The following is a 14,465-nucleotide window of genomic DNA, read 5'->3' as shown; positions in this document are numbered from 1 at the left end:
TCAGAACCAGTTATTATATAAATATGTAGCACTATATCTATTATATGGAAGTCACCGTGCGGCTATAAAATATTGTCGCCTATACGAGCTTCTTTTCAAAAAGAAAAAGGAATAATATAACTCTATGTATTAGTCTTTTTATTACTTATTGGATCAAAACCTGCCAGCCGAGCAAACAGCCTCGTAAAGACAAGTTTTTGTTGCATTACGTTAACAGATTATTACATTTGTTCTGACATAAGTATTATAAGCTTATGTAGCGAGTAGGCAGAGAAATATGTAACCTTTTGACAGTAAAAACGTAGAAAAGTGACCCACTGCCTGGACTTCACGTCATAGACTGTATTTAAAAAGAGGCATGTCTGTCGAAGAAAAACCTCGGACTATGCCTAGTTATGGGTCTTTTATCGTCTGGCATAGCTACACTATTTCAATAAGATTTTAATAAATCTGAAAGAATATATTTGATATTCCGTATGTTCACAAGGTCACTAAACAACGGGGTATAGTCAAGACGCCAGGTCACAGAGCTACAGTGGGCTCCGAGTTCTATCTTCTGTTATAGAATTAATTCGGGAACGACACCTACCCTAATCTCAGAAGTATTTATTCCAATTCATCATTTTCGGCCCAAACGGCAATAAACCCGACAGTTTGGGTCGGCATGCACTAACCAGCAGTTCACTGCAGATTTTATAGTCTACTTTCCTTATACCTTTTAATAGAGGTCGACAATTTTTTCTCCCATCACATTATGAATAAGATCAAAAAGGTAAGAAAAGGACTTGAAAAATTAAGGCTCTAATCTAAAATACCTTGTCCCACATCTAATTCATTGCTCTCAACCTTTTCAATCACTCAATCAACCAAAATTCCGTAAATATAACATATTATTAAGCTTGCTGACAAAATATAACTATTTATACCTTGCTATGGAAATTCAATTGATATATAAAGATAGCTAACCATTACCTTACAACGGTTTTTCAAATTAGGCAGGTCTTTTCTAATTTTTCTTAAATTTTCTGATGTATCTCTTAGTTTTTTCAAAGACTTATACATCTGTGTCTTAGACTCAGTGAAGTAAATGGATGCATAGAAAATACCCATCGAACACCGACTAAATATTTTATTTTTAAATAATAAATACGCAACTTAACGCAATCTGCGTAATATATACGCACTAACCTTGTAGGCTTGCAGGGCCTCTTTGACACTATCATCAACACCAAAGTCGACAACGATCTCGAGTATCTTTTTGTGCTGGGCCCCCACCCACGTCTCCAGTTCGCCGAGTTCATCGGAAAGTTCAGCCAGACCCATGCTACCCTCAATCTGTGGAAGTACGTCACCAGCACCTGCGTGATAATCAGCAAAGTTGTTTCAGCCCGCCCAGTCCACGCCCATAAAAACATGAAAGCGGAAAGAAAAATAACACCAGGAAAAAAGAAGAAACAAATATTAAATATGTCATTCTATATTCTCGCACCATAAACATAAGCCAGTATACCTACGACCATATGAGTAGTGCATGATTCTACTACTTATTCGTTCGCATAACTTATACCGTAATCGTACCTTGTATATATCGTAATGAAAACGCGTAGGTCTTGTCGAAGTGAGTACCTCTATCTGTTAATTGCATTTCCTTATATTTCCTATTTGTTTCGATTTTTAACGACTGGCTTATTGTTAGGAACCGGGCGAAGTATACGATGTTCAGGCACCTAGGTACATTTAGGTAGTTGCGCTACGATTTTGTGTCACCGGTGTTTTGGTTCTGCGACCTGTACGCACATTGATATTTCTTTTTTTTTTCTTTTTCGTTTCGCTTTATTTGTACAGCTGTGACTTATTATCTTACACTTGAGGTTAGACATGTTCTTCACGAATGTAGAGTGTTCAGATAAGAGATATCAGTCGTGTAAAATCAAAATTTCAGCCAAGCCACAATAATGGAATTAGAATCTCATGGTAAAACATAGATCCATTTGACGCGAGAGTGTTGTCTAGATGCACGTTGCTGTTTCGTATCAAACCTCTACAGGTAAATGCTTTTCATGGTTCTTAAATATGGCCGACGTTGTAGGTACTGTTGCGCTACGGACAGACAATAAACTTGCATACTGGCGGATCTACAGTTAATTGCGATGCATATGATCTCCAGGAGCTACATGGTTTTGTTTTGTGCTAGCCGTGTATAAATCTTTTATCATCTACCAGCGTATCTCTTGACATCTCAGTGGAGTAACCTATTTAATTTCAATTTAAAAATAGAAATGAGTAGACGCCCATGGCTTGTCGCCATCGTCACACGAAATAAAGAAAAACAATAATAAAAATCAAACATTTTTTTCTGTCGTAACAAATGGCATCTTGCTGAAGTATCGCCCCTATATGAAAGTTCCTCTCCGGGAGTTGTCCACTGCGTGAATCAGTACGCAACTGCTAATCTAGGTGGCAGCCTAAAGTATTGGGAGGCTCCAGCCGTCTCTTGAAACTGATACACAAAAATACGTGGCCTTTTAAGGCGTCCTTTTTGCCGCTCAAAATTAAAAGGTTAGCAGGTGTACTAATTTCAAGCATTGCGACTGCTATCGCGGCAATTTTTTTCTAATAGCTGCAACCATCGCAGTAAAGTATCCACGAGTTATTCGACGGAGCCTTACTGCCGAGAAACTGATGCAGACATGCATAGATGACGTGACGCACGTTGACCGCTGGGCACATCCGGAAATCATTTGGGTCCGCCGTGTGGCGATTGGAAAAGAATGGAGCAGAAAAGAATTTGGTAAAATATTTGATTGGTAAAAAACGGTTGCCGGTTAAATGGTTCTCATAGAAAGATGATAGTTGGTTCAAGGGACGAATCTTCGATACACCTACGTATTCTTAAAATAAGTTGCCTTATCTTATCACTCATGTAATACAATGAAATCGCTAATGTCCGATGAGATCTCCAATGTCTATCGCATAGTCTGACTCAACTTCTTTCAGCCAAAGGGTAATCCATCAAAGCTACACCAAGTTGTTCGATTTCGTCCAGATTTCGGAAATGGAAAGTTTAGTATATCATACCTAACGCGCCAATCTGATGATAGCCTTAGCGTCATCATAGCTATGAATCCAATGAAAGAGTGTTAGGTCTTCACGAATATACTACACTATAGTTCTGCAATGCCTGCGTTCACATACTGTATAATGTTTACTGCTTCAAATGCTTGCATTTATGTTTGACTTGTTGTTTCCCTCTCGGCGCTTGATTTTATTTTTAAAAAATACGGTTTTATCATTATTGTATTATTGCAACTTATAATTCACTCGAACCATGATGAACAATGTCCACCGTTACAAGTATCTTCTGAAGTCGTAATCAACGCAATGCTACCCATTTTATTCCACTCGAAAACCCTACCCACTATATGCAAAATTCGAGATCACCCAACCCTTCTCTTCCACATAAGTGTACGCATCCATTTTCCACTTACAAGCTCGTGTGCACCTCGTCAATAAACACACGAACGGTATTCACGCACCAGCAAAGGCCTATATAGTATCTTGCTCTTTGGTGGTCAAATCATTTCAGACAATTCTTACCGGGGTGGTCTCGGCGGGGGTAGGTCTGTTGAGCGACGAGCAGGGCGAGCGGAGGGCCACACCTGGCAGCGACGGCACACAATCTCTGCCACGACGCGACGCAACGCTCGAAGTCAGTCTTGCAACCCGGCAGCAACGGGAACACCTAGGAAGCCGTTTGGCAACAGTAGCAAAGAGACGTCAAAACATCAAAACAGTCAGGGCAGTACGGGCAGCGTGACGTGCACCCCGCCAAAATGTTGAGTAGACGGCGTGTCCAAGTGAATTGGCAGTAGTAACAGCAGCAGCGAATCCAGCAACACCGAGATGATAAATTAATTATTCTACATTATAGAACTATGACTATATGATACGGTTGGTGCTTCAGGCCCCTTTGCTGTAGGTTACAGGAACCTATATAGGTGTAAGTAGAGTAGGCTTACTGCTAGCTAGGATACAGCTAATGTATTAGTGATGAAAACAGAGGAAAGCCTACGTTTAGTGAGCGAGCGTAAAACGTGACTCGCATCTTTCTTCCATTTCTAGCTTCAACTACACATTTAGATTTACATATGCATACTTTTTCTGAAAACCAACAACTAGGACTTGTTACCAATCGGTTGTTGTATTACCAATCGGTAACTGCTGCTGGTTACTTATAGAGACTCAGTAACGATGGTCAAGTATCTGTTTGACATCGAAATCTTTTTTCTAACTTGTAAAAGTTGTACATCTGGAAATTGCAATGAAGTAGCAATTAATAATGTGTACATATCACATTAGACCCCAAGAAAGCTGACTAAATTTACTAACTGTAATCTCATCTGAGTTCACCTACCTTCTCCAGCTGCTGGACCCTACGCTGAAGGTTGCGCATCATACGAGAATGTTCCAACATCACATGCTCGTTCAGCTTCATTTCGATTTCGGACCCGATCAGCGTCTCGGTCCCGGTCTGCGTGGACGTCTCGGATGCCTTCGTCAGAGAACTCGACGAGTCCCGCTCATACTCCGCCGACGCCCTCGAACCCGCTGGCGTTGATGTCAGTGGCGTCTGCGATGTTCGTTGCAAACGCAGCGGCATGCCAACAGCAGATAGCGCCGTAGAACGCAACGACCTCCGGGTCGAATCCTGCCGGCCACGTCTTGGTGAATCCCTGCAGATGAACGAACTTGACCTTAACAGGAGCCGCCCAGCTACGAACCGTTCGGCATCGAGCAGTGATTCATCCAAGCGCCGCTCTTCGGCATGGACATCGTTCATTAATTGTTCGAGCCGGCGTAAGTAATCTTCCAGCTTCTCCCTATAAAGGAACAGTATGTAGCATAAAGAAGAACGCTAAGAATGACAAGATGCTCTGAACCTTAAATGAGGCAACGGTACTGCATGTGTCGGCAGATCTTACAATTACGTTCATGTGCATTGTTATTATATGAAAAAAAAATTTTAGAAAAAACAGGTACTGGTAATATAATTGGTACTGAGTGACAATCAGGATGTACACTTTGAGGCACTTAGAAATCAGATCAGAGGGAAAGAAGACGTTGCATTTATATAGCATATCTGAGCTAGGCAAAGACAAAGGGACGTAACTTTATTATAGCCACAGATGAGATCTCAATGTTTCATTTAACGGATGTTGGTATTTTTTTCAAAGTAAGAATGGTACAATTTCGATTTCTTCGCAGTCTCCTTTTATTGCTGAAGTTACACGATGAAAAACGAAGCTAAAACCCTATAATGGTATAAAATTCTATTTGTGAACGTATGTGTGACGATGCTCATTACGATTCTTATAAAAGGTACCTCTACAATATCGCGAAGGCTGGTCGAACATAATGGTCCGTATTCGTATGCCGTCGACGTGGTAATAACAATAATTTGTGAAAACCATGTAAAAACTCTTAAACGTCATATAATATTGTATACATAGCGTGATAATATATATATATACATGATGAGATCTATAGGATTTCCACATGATACATGTGGATATATGTATATATATTTAGTATGGAAGTCGTAAAACGCCCCTTCCATTTTTTTGCCCTTGATCAATGTCAGTTGTTAAATTGTAACGGGAACACTGACTGGACTAACGTACGTTTTCGATATTTTGACAAAAAAGACAATAACACATCACTTCTACCATAGGGAGAAAACGTATACCTTTCTTTCGCTGTTTTTTTCTACACTCCTACCTAAGTCTATTATCAATACGTTTACGTTTAATTTCTACGTAAAATTATTATCTATTTGATCTTAATAGGTAGCGTTCACAACAATGCTTTCCAGAGCCAGAATTTGTTCAGCGTGAAAGCTGGAGAAGACGGTTGGTGTGCATTCGTGCATTACGCTCAATAGTAATAGCAGACTGACATTTTGTGAACCGGAAACAAAGAAGCAAGACGACCAACAGTCATCATTTAGATAATATCTATTCTATAAAGTAACTAATGACCAAACCTGAAATCGGTCAGTTGTTGACAAAGGTTCGAGAATTTATCACCAAGCGAGTCAATGTCGATTCTCTGTGGCGCGGAGCTAAGCAGAACACTGAAGAAACACGTGCGTTTCGAAGCCATCTCCGCCTCGCATCGCTTGACATTTTCTAGCTAGAACGTAACAAAAGCCATATGTTTGTTTAATGCTGTAAACTGTTCGATATCATCATGTAGATAGATACGTAACTTGCTCTTCACATGAATTAGTTTGCCACAATTTGATCAGGTTTGCTGTGACAGAGACGGACGCAGCCTATAATTTAAACTCTTACTTATTCAGTATTAGTAATTTACTATTAATGAAAATCTTATCGTGGAAACCGTGCAACCATAACAGAATCGATCTTTCAGCCCTGGTCGGCATCAGCATTTAATGGGCGTAACGATATATGGCCCTGAAGGATGTTAGGCCGTTCGTAAGAACTACTGCTACGAGCAGGCACTACCTGTTTAACTTTCTTGCCTTTTCAAATCCTTCCGCCAAATCCTGTGGCGGTGGGCTGATCGTCAGTAAAGTTTCGGCCTCCATGAACCACGCGCGGAGTTGAAGCATGTCCTCTCGGAGTTGTTCACCGCTCTTTGGTCGCTTTTCATAAGTTTTACTCTTTTGTAGTTCGAGAAGAAGGCTTTTCCACCGCTTTTCGATCAGATCGAGTTTCGAAGCGAGGTCAGATACGTCCACGGGTCCACACTGGGTAAGGAGCGTCCGACCGAGGTGTTTGGTCCGGTCGTAGACAGGAAGATGCTCCGCAGCCTGCGATTCGTAGTCCTGCAAAACGAGAAATATAAACAAAGGTAGCAGACGTGATATACGAACAATAAGAGTCCACATTGACTATCTCAAACAAATGGACAAGTTGCAAGAACGACAGAAGAGCTCAATAAAACGAATCAGGCTCAAAATGCCCTTGGGGCAAAAAACGACATTGCCAAGCTAATTTCGGCAAGAAATTCTCTATTTATTTTGTTGAGTGCAAGCCACAGTGCACCAAGTATGATGCAACCAACACTTGATTATTTTTCGAGACACTTTAAAATGTTACGTTTGTTATATTTCTTTGGCGCGCATTCGTTTAACAAACCTATCCATTCGGATAGGCTGGAAACGGCGAGTTTCTACATTCGTACACAAATGGCGTCTGGTACGACACCACACTCTTCATGGGGATACGCTAATCCCCTACCCACCGATTCGTTCTTGAAGCAAACATTTGTCAAATAGGACACAGCAGATAGCGTGCGTTGCTTTCCATTGAATGCTTGCAACTAATCAACCTGTGTAACGTACAAAATGCAATCATAAATGATCGTTGTCGTAGGATCATACGAACTCGACCAAAGTAAAGATTATACTTAAGCTTAATGAGAACTAAAATAGAATTTAAGTTCGCTTTTATTGTTACGTAAAGTTAAAGAAAGTGAAACTACTATATTATGATATGTCATTGAGCTGCTGCGTTCTTATGAGCATACCAATCATGCACATTCTATTTGCAAGAGTTATACACAAAAAGATTATCTACTAGTCTGCTAAGACCCCAACGTGTCCCATTTACTTATCACTCACCGGCATCTTTTTTTTTAGCAGCGACAACTGCAGACGGCCTTTCTCAGTCGACTCCTTCATATTAGCTTCCATTGTGTCCAGCCAATGGGTGAACTTTTTGTATTTCGAGTTAAATCGTAACCATGTCTCTTTGTTCTTGAGCCACCGTTCGTTGACTGTGGCGAAAGAACTTTTCAAAGAAGTCCATTGTTCTAATAGGCCCTCAACGAGAGACGTCAACTTATGAGCCTCATCATCATTAGCTGCATAGACTGTTTTATGCTCCATTTTTGTATTGTCAATCGGAACTTTTAGCGAGGCGATGGACTCTTTGATCGTCTGTGAAAAACGCAGCCAGCATGGTTGAAATTATAACGATATGTCAGAAGGCAAATACTGTTTTGAAGTTCGTGTGCTATGAAAACAGAAATGAGACTTAAGTTAACCAAGGCCCCAAATAAAACGCGAACACTGACAACCGGATTTTGTAACAACGCAGAGAAGCATTACTTCCGTGACGGACCAGCTGACTACAACATTCGTCAGTCAATTAGGCATCGCAATCTAACGCATACATATTTTTTTGAAATGCACCTTAGTAATTATGATGTGTCACATCTTACACAATGTTCATGTATGAGAATTTCAAAAACATTCGGCCATCTTCCTCACAAACAATCTTCCTCTAGACTGTTTAATTCGATAATGAGTTAGTTGTATATTCTATATCTTTTACTTTTCAACAGAAGACCAAAAAAAATTAACGCTTACCTGAAGTAATTCCTGCTGGGCTAATCCGAACTCCGTGAAATTTTCGTCAGCTAACATCCTCTGTAAATGTGATAACACGTCGCGCAGATTATTTACCTTCTCATGGTATTCAGCCAGGCTAGACGTAGGCGAACTATAAGCGCTATCGAGCCTCTGCGGTGTCGAGTACTTAATGCGGCCTGCTTCGTCCTCCCGAGATGGATATACATCCCCATGAGAACTTGAAATACGGCGAATGTTTTTAAGTTCAGCAATTTGTAGTTGTGCTTTATTCCATATGAGAGTAAGATTGCCAAGTTTGTTCCGGATCGCGTTTGAAGGTATTCCGAGGTCCTGAAGGTCCTGCGCTTTCTTCTTCACCAAGTTGACTTCATCCCCGACGCGTGCTGCACTCTCAAGCGAGTTCTACATAAGGAACAAGAGCTTTTAATAACTAATTAGAACATACAAAGCTAACCGGAAGTCTGAAAATATGATTTTTATTCAAGTTCTATTATCCAAGTTCCTCCTTAAATTGGCTATATATTTTTCTCTTCTGTTCACTATAATATGATTTTTCATTGAAACGAAACGCTTTAAGGAAAACTATGTTCAAACAAATACTCTATTTTTTTTTCTATCGAGAACAACATACTGCAAATCTTATTACTTACGTCCTTAACGCCGTTCTTCGCGTTGTCCAACGCCTGAACTAGCTGTTCTAGCAGCTTCTTCACAGCTTCGCGCTTATCTGTGATATCAGTTTCGAAACTTTGCCATTTTTCCCTAGCATCCTCAGCTCTCCTTTGAGTGGATTCCATCATTTTCCGACATCGAAGCCATCGCTCGCGAGCCTGAGACCATTCGACCGTAAACAGCCCGCTCAATGCGATTTTCTTGTCCAACTCGCCTGCAGCGGCATCCATTACGACAGTCTCTGCGCTCAGGTTCTGCGACAGACGAAACCATAATAGCATAGCAGAAGCCTTTTAAAATGTATGTTAAACAGCCTCTTCGGCATTTAGTTTATTGAAAAGAAATTAAAGATTTTTATTTACTAATATAATTGCTTTAATTACTAGTGTGTATGGTCATGGGAGCCGGCGTTGCCAGTGCAAAAGGAAAATACAGCCGTTTATGTATATCTCATAGAATAGAACGTTCGCGGAATATTTATTTTGCTAGGCACACTAATTCCTCAAGCTACGATTAGCTTTCGTCGCTTAGTGTGAACACCATAAAAATGGATCCTACTTATTAGAAATATTTATCAGAATGTCACACTACTGCTATGACGAAGCAATCAAAGATTGTATACTAACCCTAGCGAGAGAGTCACATTCTTCCAGGACGTTGTCGTCACTCTGAATCAGGCACATGTCATTGACGCGCTGTTCCACGGCCTCCATTCGTTCCAGGAACGCTTTGAGCTCGACAAGGATATCTTCTCGACCTGCACCAGCCCTTTCCCTCAATCGGTCAACCATTGAATTCCAACGTTCACTCAGTTTCGTTAGCTGCGGTTGAATAAGCAGTGTGTATTTGTCATCCGCCTTCATTAATTCAATGGCCACTTCACGGAGTTTCTTGACCACTTCGTTCAATTCGTGCATTTCGTTGTATAGACCGTGAAGGCGGCGTTGTCCAGCCGGTGACGATGTGTACTCCTCCTTGGCCTCGAAATAAAGTTCGGCCCCCTCAAGCCAAGTTTTGATTCGTATGCAGTTGCCATTAAAGCTATCTAACTTTAGCCGCACCTCAGTACGCCGCTCGACCGCGAATAAATGCTCCGCTTCAAAAAAGCATTCCTTTAGAGGCTCAATAGACTTCTTCAACAAAGCAAGGTCCTTTGTTGATAAGGCGTTCAGTTTGTCGAACCGTTCAAATAACTGGTGGAATAACTGACGCCGTTGATCCAATTCACCCTGGATTTTCTGTAAATGGAAGTGTAACGTATAGTTGTAAGATAAAATTCTAAAATATTCAGTAGAATAATATACATAGTATAATCAGTGGAAACTGTACAAGCAATTTCAGTGGACTTAGTTGAAGGTATATTGGACGTATCTATTTTTAGTTTTCGAGCTTAAACCTGCCTGCACATATTCCGGTTCGAAGTAATCCATTCGAACTTGTTCTAGCCACGGAGCCAAAGCATTATAGAGTCCCTCCACCTCCCTCGAATAGTCAAGAGCCTCTTCCATCATAACTTTGGTTGCAGGCACATTATCACCAAGGACGTTATAACGTTCCTTGATGACATCGAGCCTTCGGTTAAGATCAGCTGGATCCTTGCAATAAACAGAGTAGTTTCGACCATTTCTTATTAGGATCTCCATGTCGGGTTTCATCGCGCTTAGCACTCCATAGAGATCCATACATTTCTTAAGTTGCTGCTCAATTAGTTCGGACTCATGGGTTGTTAGCTCAATTTCTTTAGATGTTGTTTCGACAGCTGTCAGCGAAGCTTCCACGTTAGCAAGCTTTTCTTCGAAATCGGCGGGAATTAGATTCGCACGAAGTTTTGTCACTACAGCCGCGTGTCGCTTCGCAAACACCTCGACACGTTCTGAGATCCTTTTCGCTGCCTCGGATCGGCCATCGTTCGCGTACTCCTTCGCTCGCGCAAATAGGATATCAATGACTTCTTTAACCCTAGTCATGTCGTCCCACTTCTGTTCTATGTCTTCCTTAGAAATGTCTTTCTTCAGAGTTTCCTCGCTCTTGGCTATGCTGTTTGTCAGTATCGTAATGCGATCCTCTGTGTCCTGGGCCTCCTTTATCATTCGTTCGAGAAGCTCGATACCTTCAGTAGCTTGCTTCAGTAAATCCCGATTTCGTTCGAAGATCCGGCCAGATTCGGTGTGGACGTATTCTGTCATCACGTTGAGTCCAAGAAGGTCATCACGGATTTGTGAAATCTCCCGTATTCGCTCAGGTTTGGCAGACTCTATTAAGGTCTCTAGTTCCTGCAGTAACAATGAATCCGAAAAAAGTTAGAGTTAAATTATGTGAAATGAGAAAAAATCATTGTCTAATACGGATGAGCCAGTTTGTAAGTAATAAAACAAACACTTCATGTAAATGAAAGCAAATCTAATAGTAGAGTTTAAGTGACAGCGTTGTACTGACGTCAAGTAGCCCTGAAGCCTCCTCCGCATCTACGGCAGCCTGTGGGAGCTTTTTGAGCTTCTTTTCAAGCTTATTGAGCCACTCGATTTTCATCACGATCAAATCTGGTAAATTCAAGGAAAAAGAAGCAGGTTTAGATGAAACTGACCGAACGTGACGAAGAATCTGTCTTTATTGCGTGCCCCGTTAAAGTTTATGTTTATACAAAATTTAATTCATTCACGCATTAATGCTAAAACATAGTATTTACAAGAATGAATATAGAGTTGCGTAGTATGGATATTTATATATACTATGTGTTGCATAAGCAAAAAAAAAAAAAAAAAAATAAGCAAAAGCAGTAACGCTATAACATAATTGTCTATAAAGTCAGTTGAAGAAGTCTACTTATGCAATTCTCATTCAGACTCAGGGCAGTTACCTTCGGGTTCATAATTAATCGCTAAAACTTTTCACACTCACTTTTGAATGTAGCCAATTTCGGCAAGGCTCCTCTCAAGGCCTCTTCCATTTTGTCCACACGACTATCTAATTCTGTCCAGGTCACCTTGATCGTATCGAGGTCCTCCTTCAGATCTTCAACATCTTCCAGTTTGCCAGCCTTTAACATTTGAGTCATCTGCCGTTCGAGCTTTTCCAGTGCAAAATCTTTAGCTTTCTTTTTTTCACGTTGCGCTTGTAAGTGCTTTATCCGCGACTGCACGTCCACCCCGAGCTCCATAGGCGTTGTTGGGAACGTTTCCTAGATTGCAAAGTGAAGTAAAAACCATTTTCAGAGCTATAAAATCAATACTACATGAACTATAGAGCGTATGAATATCTAACGTTAGACGATCACGTTGAACTTCAATCTATCAAAGGTTATCTATCTCAATCTATCGATCAAAGGTATCGGCTGGGAATAAAAGCAAATTGAATATAGAGTAGATCAACTTGGCGATCAGCGATTATCATCGCCTATACTTAAACCTACCTTTTCAAACAGCTCAATCCATCTGTAGAGGTTTCGAAGTTCTTCCGTGATTGAATTGTTCGTATGGATTGCGTCCTTTAGAGCCGAGGCCTTGGATGACGCTTCCTCTGTGATCTTCGCCCATCGTTGGTTCATAGCCTTGACGCTTTTCTGAAGCTCAATAGCGAACGCTGGCTCGGCTACTTTCCTTATCTCGCCAGCCATGTGGTTAACCATATCCACGTTTGGTTGCAAAATTGCTACGTCCGAACGCAGGTTTTGTGTCTGATCCAACAGCTCTTCAAGCTTATCGAGGTCAATCATACTCCAGCGCTTGTCATGATCCTCAACGAATTCGGCAATTCCGTCCATCCAGGAGTTTATCGAACACATTTCATCACGTAAACTGCGTAACGTGTCGACATGCCGGTTAAACACTCGAATACGTTCAGAAAGTGTATTGGTCACGCTATGCCAACACTGGTTCATTTTGGCTAACTGTCGCTCGAATGAGTCCGCCCATGGTCGTTTATGCTCGAGCCGCAGCAGATCTTCGGCAGTGTTGTTCAACTCGTGAAGGTTACCTTCCTCCTTATTCACCTGCTCTTGAAAGTCCTGTAGAAGTCAATATATCACAAGACGAAAACATGTATGTTTATTAATAATGTTTGCATACGATAATTTAATAGTAACGTTACTTAGCTGGCGCTGATGCTAGAATAATTACGTTACTTAATTTGGATCATGCTTGTCTTACAATTGTCTGAAGCTCAAGATTCCGATCTATACTGGCATACCATATAGTTCTTTAGCTGCTCTTCCATTTGTTCTAACGATTTGACGGCTAGCGAATCCCCTAACAACGTAGCGTTAATGCTGCCGATCCATTTGTCAAGTAGAGAGACACTCTTCAGCAGTTTTGGCGGAGGCCCATCTCGTAGCGAGGCCTGTAACTGCCTTTCCAGCTCCTCCATCTCTAGGTGCGTATCATGCCACTCCTGCACAACCTCCTGGAATTCTGCAAAAACCGAGTTTCCAGCCAAAAGTGGCCGAGCTGCTTGGGTATCGGTCGCATCTTGCGATAACTGTTGCACTTGTTCCTTCTGTTTATGCGCTGTCGCCAGCCGTTGCTGGATTAGGAAAGCAAATCGAAAACGTGCACAGATTAAGTTTTATCCCCTATTATAGACTACAATGCATAGTTACGGTGCATTGCTAGCGCTTAAGATAAAATCGGACTTTGGAAAAAGCTGAAAAATTCGATATGGCCTGCGGTCGAGAAAAACTAGATGATTCTTACGTTGTTAGGTTTTCAGCATCGCTATGTAATAGAAGAATATACAATGCATAAACGAATTGTACGTTCTTGTTTGTCTTTCGTGCATACGACTACATCATTGACATTCTTTCTTCTTCGAGGCCGAAGACTAGATTCGCCTTAAGGGTTTGAATCCTCATTCAGCTTATCCAATCCTACACTTTCAAGAGCATCGTACGATAGGTGCATCCCATTGAACTTACTTGACACTCCCAAAGCTTTTTCGTAATGTTGACCTGATCGCGACTACTCGACAAGTCCGGAGTGTCATCCTCGATAACGAGCTCTTCACAGGAATGAATAAAACGTCGTTTTGATTCGATATCTTTAACTAACATATCCATTCCGTTTTTGAGATTTTCAATATCCAAAAACCCAAGCGCTCGTTCCCGTTGCGAACGCACCAATGTCTGAACGGCTAACCAACGTCGTTCGAGTTCGGCTGACTTGTGTCTCAACGTGTCTCCGCTCACATCGGCAACTGTAGTCACATGATTATAAATCGTTGAAATGAATGATCTTCATCATTGGCTATACTGATTTTATGTCGCAGCATTTAAGGTGTTAAGCCCAGCGGTTACAGAAGACACACAATCAAATACAGTCAAACTGTATGAGCGTATACAAAATGCATACTACGCTATATAGACGTTGTTGACGATCGTCGGAGCGTATAACATATGGTA

At 41.2% G+C, this 14,465-nt stretch overlaps 1 protein-coding gene across 12 annotated transcripts in view; it reads right to left on the bottom strand.

The window, feature by feature from the left end:
* The window catches only part of Dys (Dystrophin), a 252,876-nt gene that overhangs the window by 197,427 nt on the left and 40,984 nt on the right, over positions 1–14,465 (bottom strand). For all 12 annotated transcript variants that reach the window (XR_002670685.2, XM_022790388.2, XM_086981254.1 and 9 more), the window contains 15 exons: positions 13,983–14,260; positions 13,259–13,591; positions 12,483–13,076; positions 11,972–12,251; positions 11,510–11,613; positions 10,474–11,346; positions 9,700–10,311; positions 9,052–9,327; positions 8,399–8,803; positions 7,649–7,966; positions 6,545–6,850; positions 6,044–6,192; positions 4,415–4,880; positions 3,598–3,742; positions 1,189–1,358 (listed from right to left, as the gene is read on the bottom strand). Coding sequence is in view for 11 of the 12 variants with exons in the window: in XM_022790388.2 (XP_022646123.1) it covers positions 1,189–1,358; positions 3,598–3,742; positions 4,415–4,880; positions 6,044–6,192; positions 6,545–6,850; positions 7,649–7,966; positions 8,399–8,803; positions 9,052–9,327; positions 9,700–10,311; positions 10,474–11,346; positions 11,510–11,613; positions 11,972–12,251; positions 12,483–13,076; positions 13,259–13,591; positions 13,983–14,260 (5,309 nt within the window). In the remaining variant the exon portion in view is untranslated. The remainder of the gene's footprint in view (positions 1–1,188; positions 1,359–3,597; positions 3,743–4,414; positions 4,881–6,043; positions 6,193–6,544; positions 6,851–7,648; positions 7,967–8,398; positions 8,804–9,051; positions 9,328–9,699; positions 10,312–10,473; positions 11,347–11,509; positions 11,614–11,971; positions 12,252–12,482; positions 13,077–13,258; positions 13,592–13,982; positions 14,261–14,465) is intronic.

This window comes from Varroa destructor, unplaced genomic scaffold (genome assembly GCF_002443255.2).
Source record: "Varroa destructor unplaced genomic scaffold, Vdes_3.0 BEIS01000002.1, whole genome shotgun sequence".
In the NCBI taxonomy this organism is placed as follows: Eukaryota; Metazoa; Arthropoda; class Arachnida; order Mesostigmata; family Varroidae; genus Varroa; species Varroa destructor.
This window is presented reverse-complemented; position numbering and strand designations above follow the sequence as displayed.